Source organism: Sarcophilus harrisii, chromosome 1 (genome assembly GCF_902635505.1).
Source record: "Sarcophilus harrisii chromosome 1, mSarHar1.11, whole genome shotgun sequence".
Classification (NCBI taxonomy): domain Eukaryota; kingdom Metazoa; phylum Chordata; class Mammalia; order Dasyuromorphia; family Dasyuridae; genus Sarcophilus; species Sarcophilus harrisii.
This window is the reverse complement of record NC_045426.1, coordinates 403,381,383-403,393,963: the sequence shown is the minus strand read 5'-3', so window position 1 is coordinate 403,393,963 and position 12,581 is coordinate 403,381,383. Positions and strand designations below refer to the sequence as shown.

Below are 12,581 nucleotides of genomic sequence, written 5' to 3'. Positions count from 1 at the left end.
CTTGGAAATACTGCTTCAATTTAAGTTTAAGTGGGTTTCATTTCCTTTCATCATTATCCACAGTCAGTTTAATTTAGTATCATCAAATTATACTTATTCCTGCTTGCACCTCCCCAATTCAAAAAGAAAGAAGATATTTTTTCTTAATGCAGAATTTACAACCACCCTCTTATTTTTGGCTGAGGAAAGATAGAGATCTTATGCTCCTTTTATTTTATTGTAATGTAAGGTGCACTAATCCATTTCTAGTTAACAACTGAATATGAAGTGAGACCTCTATAGATTAAAAAACAAAATAAAATAAGACTTCTCTTTTCTACTGTATTTTCACCAGTTCTGATATTTACTTCAGATTACTTTAAGAAAAACTATTATTATCTCAACTTTTCTTATCTACTGCTGCTCATTTAACTCTACTGGTAATTCAGAGAAAGGAATATTATCTTATATAAAGTGCAAGCATGTTTAAAGTCACCATGTTAATAAGGTATTTTAAACTTCTTCTTTGGAAAAAAAAAGTCCCTTTTATTTCTTTTCTATTCCTCTTTAACCAACTTCTTTTTCTCTAGAAGTAATTCTACTAGATATTCCCATCTGCCCTCATTTTTCTTTCTTAACCCATGTCTTTCAAAAAGCAGTATGGTCAAGAACTTCTGGGAATATGCCTTAATAACTCAGAGATGGCCTTAGGAACTCATGTTAACTATGCCTGCAATCTTATTTTTACCATCTTACCTCTGGGGAGAAGAAAAACAGGGATTCATTTAAATAAGGCATGAATGAAAAAAAGATTAGGTGTTCACTTGCATTTCATCATCCTCGGGAGAACATTCATTTTTTCCTGTTATCAAAACACTAGAGAAGGGAAAGGAAACAAAACTGAAACAGCACAAAACAAAGCTACTCACATCTATGGCATCCCTTTCAAAAATACGCAATTGCAAGAAGAGTTCAAGTTTGATTTTTCGCTCCTGAAAAAGTTCCTCCATCTGAGACTGGGCCTCATCCAGCTGCTGCAAGACTGTCTCAATATGATTGATGGAGCTGTTGTGAGGAGTTTTGTTACTGGAGATGGCAGAATCCCTGTTAAAAAAGCAGATGAGGGAAATGGGGATTTAAAAAAGACAAACAGGAATTGAGTGAGAAAGTTCTACATTGTTACAGCACAGGACCAGATCCGGCAACTAAATACCTCAGTGGGAAGAAAGCTAGCAGGAAGTTGGACTTCTTGTCTTAACACATGTAATAAGCCTACTATCCTCAACAACAAAGTTAAGCTTCTGTCCCTAAGCAATCCTGTCACAATATCAGGGTTTAATTTTTTAGTTTTCAATTCTTGTACTGGTTCAAATAATTCAATTTTATTTTTCAAAGATAACTGAATTTCTTATCCCTACTTTTTAAAAATTAATAAATATACACATACACACACACTTTCTATAATTTAAGATTTAAAATTTTTTGGGGGGAGGAAACATTAAAATTTAGATGAATCAAATCAACAAGTCTTAAACATCTACTATGTACATAGAAATACGTTTTTACTTAAACACTCTGGGGAAAAATATAATTCTCTTACAAATTTAGCAAGATCTTGTAAAGAAGTGAATTCAATGAATGAAATCTTTCAAAGAAATTAAAGGTAGCCCTGTGTTTTACCTAAGAGAGGGAATTTGCCATACCAAAGGGGAAAAAAGGGAGAAAAAAAACACATTATGACTTTAATAAGGATGACCCTTGACATATGGGTGACTTAAACTTGAGTACTGCCTCAGTCTGAGTTATAAGAGGATGTTCTGGAAAAAGAGGTGTTTCTCACACTTGACCAAGGTAATTTATACTCTCTTTCACTTGACAGACAAGTTCTGAGTAGACTCAGGTGAAAATAGGCAGAAAATATAAGTTTTACATTTAAAAGGGGTAGGTATTAGAAAAAAAGATAAGATTTTATATATATATATAAAATATATGTATATATATTTATTTATTTTTGCTTCTACATAAGGGCAGTGATATGAGAATGATGAGATGATCAAAAATGCATATATAAGAGGGAAAGAAAAAGAAGAGAAAGAAAAGAGAAGATATTAAGTAGAGGTCAAGAAAGGAGGGAAAAGATAAGAGATTCTTCATTGTCCTCAATATCCAAAGATAACACTGTTGATGGTGCAGGTGGGTTGAGGATAATACATAGTGACTATAAAAAGGAAGTATGCTGTCAGGATTTCATGATCTATGGCTTATGAAATGAAAAGGGCAAACAAGGAACTCACCTCAGCTGTTGGATGAGATCTTCCCCCTCCTTGATCACATTGACAGTGACCTGCAGGGTAGTCTGCTGCTGTTGGCCAAAGCGTTTGATCAGATCCTGAACAGCCTCTACTGATTCTGCGTAAACATCATCCAGCAGCTCTTTCTGTAACTCTTCTAGCCATGTCCAGAGCTAGGAGGGAGAAAATGAGAATAAACTGCACAATGAAGTGGAGGTTCCCGACTTGACTACGAGGCAGAGGCTGGCTGACTTCAGAGAGAGGGGGCTGGTGCTACAGCTCTGTGTGACACTGACTGGGAGGGAAATGGTGGTATAATGCTCCCAGAGAGATGGAAGGAAGGAAGGAAGGGAGAAGCATCCCAACAACAGTCAAACTGCCAGAGTGACATATGTACAAAAAAAAAAAAAAAAACCACACACACACACACACACACACACACACACACTACACAGCTGAAAGTGTGTATATATGTGTATTTGTGTGGGGAAAAGACAGGGATAGAGAATCAGAGAAAAGTCAGAAAGAAAATCAGAAACAAGGATGTCAGAAAAAAGAAAAAAAGATAATTATTTTAAAAAATAAAAAGGAAAGCATTCTTTCTAATATTTTTTTCCATGCTCATTTGGGAGCACAAAATAAAGTCCTCAATTGGGAGTACAAAGTAAAAAAAATAAAGTCCTTTTAATAGAAACATCTGTTAAATGTTTTAAGTAACAAATCTTGAAACATTTTATATTTATTTTTTGTTGTTCAGTCATTTTCAGTTCTGTCTGAATCTCTGTCATCCAATTTGGAATTTTCTTGACAAAGATACTGGAATGGTTTGCAAATCCTTTTTACAGATGAGGAAACTGAGGCAAACTGTGTTGGATGATTTGTCTAGGGTCACACAATTACTAAGTGCCTGAGGCCAGATTTGAACTCAGGAAAATGAATCTTCCTGAGCCCAAGCCTGACATTATACATTGTGTAATCTTTGTTATCCAGTATGATTATTTAGCAGTTGATTATTTTCTCTTACAAATGGGGTCAGGAATAGTCAGATACAAATGAAAACAACTGAACAAAAACAACAATTTTACTACATTATTTCAAAGTTGTTACCATTATTAGTTAGTTCCTAGATCATTCCTCTGAATAAGATAGGCAATTTATACTCCCTAGAGCTATAGAAGGGAACAGATTGGAGGGTTTCTAATAGTAACCCCTGTCTTAGAAAGGGATTATATACCAGCTCAGTTTCAATGAGACCATAACAAATCAATGACTGTGTTAAAACTCCATTATGAGAATTATCTGCTGATAAAATCCCACATAGGATCCTAGAATTTAGGAAAGTAACTTTAGTCCAACTGTGGATCTAATTTATTTATCATCCAATTATTTGTGTTTTTTGATTTCTAAAACAATGCTCTTTTCACTAAGATCCTACATTCCCTTCAAACACCACACTTCCCATACATTTTAAAAGCATTTATTGCAACTATTATTTCAGATGTCACATGGGAGTTAAGTAAATAAAGATAACTTGTAGCAACTGTGCAGCAATAATCACATTGAGTATGATACTGCTGGGAAGATAGAAGTAATTTGTTCACTTTCTGCATGTACATTGATTAATTCATTCAGATTTCTGTGGTACTATTTGAAGTAGGTAACATAAAATTAAAATTTGAAGAAAGAATTGAACACATCCAACAAGTAAAAGTGAATACCTTCACAAGAATGTAATATAACAATTTTGTATCTTTGATACGTGAAATTAAAGGCGCATATCCTTCATCAGTTAAGATCTGTCAACCAATTTAGATTCATAAGTGTTCAGCAAATTAGCAAGTCCCCCCTCCTTCATTGACTTTCACTGATTGTTTTACTACTATCCACCTTTCAAGGCTAATAGGACATCAAAACTGTTGTATTTTTGTTGGAACAATTTATATGGATACTTAATCTTTGTTTCCAAACTGCTGCTAATCTTAAAAATGAGCAAACCCAGAAGAAACAAAAGTATTTTTGTTTCCAAGAATTAGATAAAACAATAAACAAATCATTAGTTCAAAAATGTTGACTAAGAGACCTTAGACACTTCATAAGCATTTTATAACTTCTATTTTCAAAAAAGAAATTTAAAAACAAAATTAAAACTATACAGTTTAATTACTGTTTAATATTGTACAGAGATAAATTTATTTTACCTCTTACTAGAAAACTGGTCATAAATTATATATATTTAAAATGAGAATATAGAGAGAATCCTTATTTTTCATAGTGGGATCAACCAGAATCTTAAGGGTTTATTTTTCTGAAAATCAATGCAAAAACAATTGTTCCTTTTTGTACCTTTGCTTTCTATTAATTTATGAACTATAGAGATGAAAGGGAGTAGAAAGGTCAATTAATTAGGCTACTAATTATTAAAAAAATGATGGAGAGTATAAAGTGACTTGCTTAAAGTTCCACAGCCAGTTAATGGTTGCAGAAATGGAATCAAGTCCCCCTAAATTCCTGTGACATTCTTCTCATTATATCATATTTACCTTGAATTTGGAAAACTCAGAACAAATATCTCAAAATACTAACTATAAATGTTTAAATAAACATGTGTGTCATGTTAATAATACCTATTTCTATAGTAGTAAGTAAGCTGGATAGTGTGTATTTTTTTTTTTTTTTTACTTTGCCCTAAATTCTTTGCTAACTCAATTTACAAATGAGGGGCAAAAAAAATGGTGTAGACTTCTGCCACTCTCCTTAATATTTTTAATTCTTATATTTCCCCCTTACCATATCATGCAATTATTTTTTCTGACAAAATAATTTACATTTATACCATCATCACATTCTCCTTATAGGACTCACACACAAAGATTGTCTAACAGCTATTCCTGAAATATTAAAGCCCTCCATCCTAAAAGATGGAGATTATAATTTCAAGCAGATGTGCCTTATCTACTCAATTTGTCCTTCCAAAAGGATGAACAGACTAGCCATATATGATTGTATACTGGTTATATGGAAAATAAAATAAGAAATAGTTTATTTACCTTACTTTTTCTATTTTAATACTTAACCCTCTTTCTCTATTCTGGAAATACCTGAGTGAATAGTCTTATTACTATTTATTTGCTAATTTAAAGGTATCCTCCGATATTTTATTATACTAAGAAACATACTGGAAGCTTCAAAAGGAAAATGAGTTTTCTTTTGGTGTACACCTGTCTGCTCATCAATCCCCAGAGCTGGCAATTGGGCAGAAAGGGATGAATACATAATGAATTTATATAAGAATGTTACACACTGCATATTAAACTCACAGATCCTGTCACACTGCTGTGAATCTAGAAATGGGGCTATCTCAAGAACGTATTTTTATATTCAAGTACTTAAAAAGAGCTTACTGAAATATTGCTTCCAAAAACATATCTTAAAAATAATTTGGCTAAAACTTTAGTTTAGAATTAAATGTAAAATAAATTAAAAAACAAACAAAATAATACCTAAGTAATAATAGCATAAATACAATTAAAATTGTTTTTTTTTTTTAATGACTAGGATTTTTACACTCTGAGGGAGATGGCAGATTGGGGATCAATAGATTGGGAATGGGGGATAGGGAAGAGAAATAGGAAATGTGATACCTGGAAATTTTCTCAGGTACAAAACTAGTTATTCTCTCATCCCATCTTTTCCAACCTATAATCACTTCTCTTTCAATCTATCTCTGAGCAATTCAACTTCACGTTCTCATTTATAGTTCAGTGCATATATACAGGACAGCCCAAAAGTCTTGGTGCAGTTTTTAAAAGTTTTAATAGCTTAAAGCTACATAAAAACTACTGGGAAATTCTGCATTTGTCTGCTTATCTGGTATATCTTCTTTCTCTTTCTCCCAATATCCAGCACAATATACACAATAGAAAGTTAATGCCTATTTTTTGAATGAATAAGTAAATATAAATCCTTGTTACAACAAATAAACCTTAATATCTTAAAAGTGAAATGAAACTTTTAAGAAGTTAATAAAATAAGCATTGCTAATTTTTTAAAATTTCCTTTTCCTGGATCTTTATAAAATATTCTTTGGAATCCTAACAATAGTTTACCATATACCACTAAGGTATACATCCCAGATTTAAATTTTTTTTTCACATCTAAATATAGTAACGTCTGAGGAACAGCTGCTAGAATCAATCTGTATCCTGTATAAAATGCTTCCCTGAGTTCTTGGGGGGCTGCCATCAGTACCTGTAGGTTTTTTTTCTTTAAAAAATTGCTTATTCATTGCAACATCCTGGCAATTTCAATATGTTTCCATGGTGGACCTCACCCTGGCTTACTGTTGGCCCTGTGAAATTACCAAAGAGCGACGGAAGAGCCCACAAAGGAACTGACCCCAGGGTTATGCTACTGAAGAAAGAAAAGGAGAAAAGAAGGGTAAAGGAAAGGGCCTTTATCCATGATGTCACTGTGCCTAAATGATATTCTTCCATTTAGAATTCTTTCTATTTAATATGCAACAAATAAAAGATTTTTGTTGTTGCTTTGAACAACAAATCTTTTTTTATTAAATCTTATATAAGGAGCAATATGTAATAAACTCATGATATTACTCTGAATAACTGAAATTTTACAAAAATGACTCAAAAATATGATTTCTATTAGTTTTGTTTTGCAGGAAGAAGCACCATTTAAAAAATTTCTTTGAGTATATTGCTGAGTTAAGAATAATGGAAGATCGGATTCATGGATTGAGCCATGCAGAAAAAGGGATCATTAATGAATTGATGATCAACCATTGACAGCATCTACTAAGTGTTAAAAGACCTAGAGGAAAGCCTTTATAGTATTTGGTATATATTTTTGGTTAATGTTACAGGACATGGAGCAAAATGACTGTATGGATATGTATACATATATTGTATTTAACATATTTAACATGTATTGGTCTACCTGACATCTGGGGGAGGGGACAGGGGGAAACTTCCCAGAGGGGAAAAAATGGAACAAAAGGTTTTGCAAGGGTCAATGCTGAAAAATTACCCATGTATATATCTTGTAAATAAAAAGCTATAAACGCGCACACACACACACACACACACACACACACACACACACACACACAAATGTTACAGGACATGAAAAAGAATTACATATGAAAAGGTATGATAAACTACAAACCTTCAATTTTAGGAAGATGAACTCCCTATCATAAGAGATTCATCCCAAATATGATAATTGGCCTAATTTTAAAAAATGCTCATCTTTTTCTAACTCTATCCCAAATCATATTAAAAAGTTTACCAAAGCCATCCCCCAGAAGTTTATACTAGAGAAACAAAAAATATTTGAATTAAATATGATTAAAGTCCTCTCTGTCCATTCTATAACAACTCAGTCAACAAACATTTATTAAGTCCTAAAAGCTAATATTAGAAAGAAAGATTGAAATACCCATCCCCTCCTTTCAAAGAGCTTACATATTAAACAAAGGGACAACATATAAGTAAAATATACTGAGAAGACACAAAACAATTCAAGAGATAAAAAAACAAGCAACTGAAAAAAGTCAGAAGCCCTGGATTTTAGTTCCATATCTTCCACTTAAAACATTGAGCAAGAATATGCCAATAGTTTCTGATCAATGCATATAAGATGATAATGCATGTAAAAGTGCTGTGAAAAATTCCAATGTTATATAAAAATATACTTTTACATGATGAAATCATTATTTTTTTCTACTAACAAAAAAAAAAAAAGGTCCTCTCAGTCTTAAGGTAAGCAAGTAGTATAAAGGGGGCTAGTAGGTATAAAAGTACCACTTCCTAGGAGAATCATAAGTAGGCATTTTTGGCCATAGTGTCTTAGTAGAATTTCAGGGTCTTGAAGATGGAGTTGAGGAAAAGGGAGAAGGACAATAGCTCATCTACAAGCTAGGTTTATCAACTGGCTACCATCTGACTGGGTTTGCTAATGAAATGATCAAAGAAGCCAAGGGCATTCCTAATAAATGTAATGCATTAACGCTTGAATGTTTTAAATTCTGTCTTTTGTAATCCTTCTTATAACCTAGAAAGGAGTAGGTATTATCCTGAAATTATCATCTAATTATATTATATATAAAATACAATAATTTGTACAGAAAATATAACTTCCTTTACCCACTAAAGAAAGTGAAAAGACTCAAGAACATTCCCCATTCATCTTAAAGACTAAAAGAACCCTTAGACACTATTACATGGGACATATGGGGAAAAGATTCTGAAGGGATGGAGACTATGAAGGTTAGTTTCAAGAGGATGAAAACTAGAAATTAACCCAAGATGAATGAGAAAAATTGATATTTTTGGATCTATCCAAGCATATTAAGTACAAGGAGAAAAGATGGAATTACAATAAATAGGTAAAAGAGAAGCCAGAAATTTTAAAAAAGAACAACAGTTAAGTTAAACAAGAGAATGAGATAAGGTTTGCAATTTTTTTTTTAAAGACCAAAAGAGTTTTCTTGCCTTTTAAGAACAAAAAAGTAAACAGGTTGCTAGTATTCTCTCTTATCTCTCTAATTATCTTTGTGCATAAAAATGTCCTCTCTCAATCCCCTAAATAGAATATAACCAATGAAAAAGAAAAGAACATTTGGGTTTCTCTATTTCATTGCTTCATATACTATTAATAAACCCATCTAGAAGATAGTGTAATGTTAACAGAATGAACTACTTAACTCTACATTTTTATTTTATTTTATTTTATTTTATTTTTTTGCTACTGACTTTTCCATGAAGACAAACTTTTTACAAACCAGAAAAAATAGAAGGAAAAAAAATTGTCTGGACTAAATAAGAAAGCACCTACCGTAACCACTTTTTGAAAGCACTCAAACTGTCAGTTCCATCTCCCATCTCTTGCTAAGCTCAACGACAAAAAGCCATGACCAGTAGCCAGAACCAGCTGTTTGGGAGGGAGCCTAGTGTCAGAAGCAAGAGCAAGGATTTCCAGGACCATGGTGCAAATCAGAATTAAAGAGTAAAGGAGGAGACAACTGAAGTTGAAGTTGGGGAGTTCAGACTGGGTCAAGGAAAGCAGAAAAACAGGTTTGGGACAAATATAAGACCATCAGGGCAAGTCAGGGTCAGAAAATTAGAATAGAAGTTTGGGGCTTGCAATAAAATGAAAGTTTGTAGCACTCAGTTCATACTTGGCATGAACTAGCTGCATTATTTTCTAATTCTTAAAGGGGTAGACCGGCAAGATTCCTTAAATAGAATAAAATGGGCCCAGAAAAAGTACAACTTAAGTATACTAAAAAAAACAAAAACAAAAACAAAAAAAAAAAAACTTATAAGCATGATGTAGCCTATCTAAAATCTTTAGGAAATAATGGAAAGTGGTGAAGGTGCTAATAGAATGGAGATTGACAAATGCCGTTTCCATCTTCCAGGAAAAAAAAGATTTAAATTTGAGAAAATAAAAAAACAGCAAACTTAGTATCTCCAGGAATATTTAAATAGTGTGTTTCTGAACTGTTTCATGGAATTCTGTTTTCTCTGACATAGTAGGAAGAAAAAGGGTACATTTTATAACACACCATACATCTTTAAGTAAAAGAGAAGGGATAAAAGAGGGGACATAGAACCAATAAAGAGATTATTTAAAGAACATTTTAGAATTTTCCACAAAAATCCCAGTCTCAAAATCCTGGTATATGTTTCATAGTCACTCATTCTTTCTATTGAAATTATAGAAATCCCACAGAGATAAGAGGACCAGATGGAATACATGCAGAGCAATTAATTGTATCGCGGTTATGTGGCAGCATATTAAAGTGGTAGTAGATGCAACATTTAAAAATAAGAAAGGACTGTTACCTCTGTAGTCTCTGTAGACTATTAGAGAGGTTAAAATTTTGGTACCTGCCTTTAGATGGGTTGAATAATATGAATTAGGTCTAGTTGAATCTCTGAGGTTTAAGAAGAGTCAAGTTCTTTGATCTACCTCCTTCTCTCCCTACTACAACCATAGGAGGAAATTTGTCATGGAAATTAAAATATCCAGGAAAAGGAAAAGATAGAGAGACATTAGGAACCTCATTCTGTCTGTCAGCATATCTTTATCAGAGGCATCTTCTGACAATGAAGTCATATTGTACCTAAGCTCCATAGGCTTACCTGGGTTAGAGTCTTGATCTTTGAACAACCTCCAAATGCTAGACTGTGACTAGCTCAATTATCCAACACCAATGCTTAACACTTCTTTCTAGAGTTGAAAGAATTTCTTCTCTCTCTGCCTCACTTAAACTGCAACACAATTGGCCATCAGATGTCTCATCTGATTTCCTCAATTCAGTATGTCCAACAGAGACAATCAATCAGTAGCTATGAATTAGAGACCAGAATTTTGAGAGATTTTGGGAGTGTGTGAAGTTCTAACACTTTAACTATTTCATTACTTACCCTATATCCTATTTGTCCTATATCAAAAATATCTTAGGTTTCTCTCATTCATTCAAGAAGACATGGTAATTACTTTGCAGTAGAAGTTAAAAGAAGTTTGAAGATAAAGAACAATAAGAAGAAAAAAGATATTCACATGTATTCTTTCCTGTCTGCCTTACTGTTTCCATCTAAAATAATTACATGGATTAATAATACTTCCTTTATCAAATAATGATGAAAAAAAAAGGTAACAATAATTTATTAGTAATAATCAGTTGATAAATATTTTTAGTTGAATTAAAGGCAAAATGTCAAAGCTACAAAAGAAAACATAAAATATAAAATGCTCCATATGAAATGGTATATCCAAAAAAGTCTTAAGCAATAAACAACATTATGGACATAGCAAACTACTGACCTTGTATTTTGAATACTTAATCTTAACTCTACAGCTGGCCATATCTGAAAACTGATCATTAAAATAAGCATTTTAAAATTTTATTAGATGTGAACTTATAATGAAAAGCTACATATTCCCTTTGTGCTGTGAAATAAAACTTTGCATTGTTTGCCCCACTGTGAAGGACACTGATTAAGAAAGTGAAAGAGGAATTTTACAAGCCATACTACTTTTGTATTATTCTGGGTTTGTGATTTCACTAGTATAGATGACTCTGTTAGTAAACACCCTCTATGAATAGAGTGATATTGTACCACCTTGAGCAACTTTATACGTGTGTCCATATTTGTGATATCCATATGGGAACCAAAATTATTCTCTAAAATGTTGTCAAAGGGCATGAACAAAAACTTGAAAAAACCTAAAAAGAATTACAAACTATTTGCAGTCACATGAAAGAATGCTCCAAATCACTAATAAATAATCATGAGATTTCACTTTACAATAAACAAATTAGCAAAGATTTAAAAAAAAGGCAGGAAGTCAGTGCATTGTTGCTGAAGCTATGAATTGACCCAACCATTTCATTCTGGAAAGCAAGTTCGAAAATACAAAAATAATGATTAAAATATCAATAAGCTTTGATCCAGAGGGTCCACACTTATCCTGCCAAATGGAGTAGATAGAATGCTAGGCCCAGAGTCATGAAGAGTTCAAATCTGGCCTCAGACATTTATTAGCTGTATGACCCTACGCAAGTTAGTTAATTTCTGCTCAGTTTCCTCAGCAATGAAATGGAGCAATAATGATAGCACCTACTTTGCAGATCAATGAGAATGAAGTGAGAAAATATTTGTAAAATACTTAACATGGTGCCTGGCACATAATAAGCACTATATAAGTGTTATTCTCATTATCCTAAACCAAGATTTAGTATGGTTATGTATGTGCTTGTAAAAATGATTGTGGTTTTAAAAACAAAAAGCATCAATATTAAAAGAAAGGTCTAGTCCTTTGAGGAAAAAATGCAGGTAAGATGGAAACCTGCAAATTAAAACCAAAGAAATATCTGTATATTCTATAGTTTTAAGAGAGGAATTACTGACATCAGTCAACATTCAAAGGATATAGTATAAAGGAAAACGCTAAAAACTTAAAAAAAAAATACTTCTGATTGAAAAACAAAGCAAAAAAACAGTATTAATGAAATCATCTTGCTCCATAACAGGGGTAAGTCTGTGTGAAAGATTATTTATAATATATGTAACAATTGTGAATCTATCCAACTATATGTGTACATATCTAACAATCTATGTATATGCATCTGTAACAATGTACATGTACATATAAGTAATAATATATATGTAATGGCAATTTACTTACTGTAACTATTATATGGCATTTCACCCACCTGGATCTGGGGGAAAGCCAGTCATAATTCTGAGTGGAAGGAATGACTGGATTTCTAGTTAAAAACTA

At 32.5% G+C, this 12,581-nt stretch overlaps 1 protein-coding gene across 6 annotated transcripts in view; it reads right to left on the bottom strand.

Annotated features, from left to right (window-relative positions):
* Positions 1 to 12,581, bottom strand: part of TRIO (trio Rho guanine nucleotide exchange factor) — a 276,800-nt gene that overhangs the window by 164,171 nt on the left and 100,048 nt on the right. For all 6 annotated transcript variants that reach the window (XM_031946133.1, XM_031946134.1, XM_031946135.1 and 3 more), the window contains 2 exons: positions 2,274 to 2,443; positions 909 to 1,083 (listed from right to left, as the gene is read on the bottom strand). In XM_031946133.1, coding sequence (XP_031801993.1) covers positions 909 to 1,083; positions 2,274 to 2,443 — 345 coding nt within the window. The remainder of the gene's footprint in view (positions 1 to 908; positions 1,084 to 2,273; positions 2,444 to 12,581) is intronic.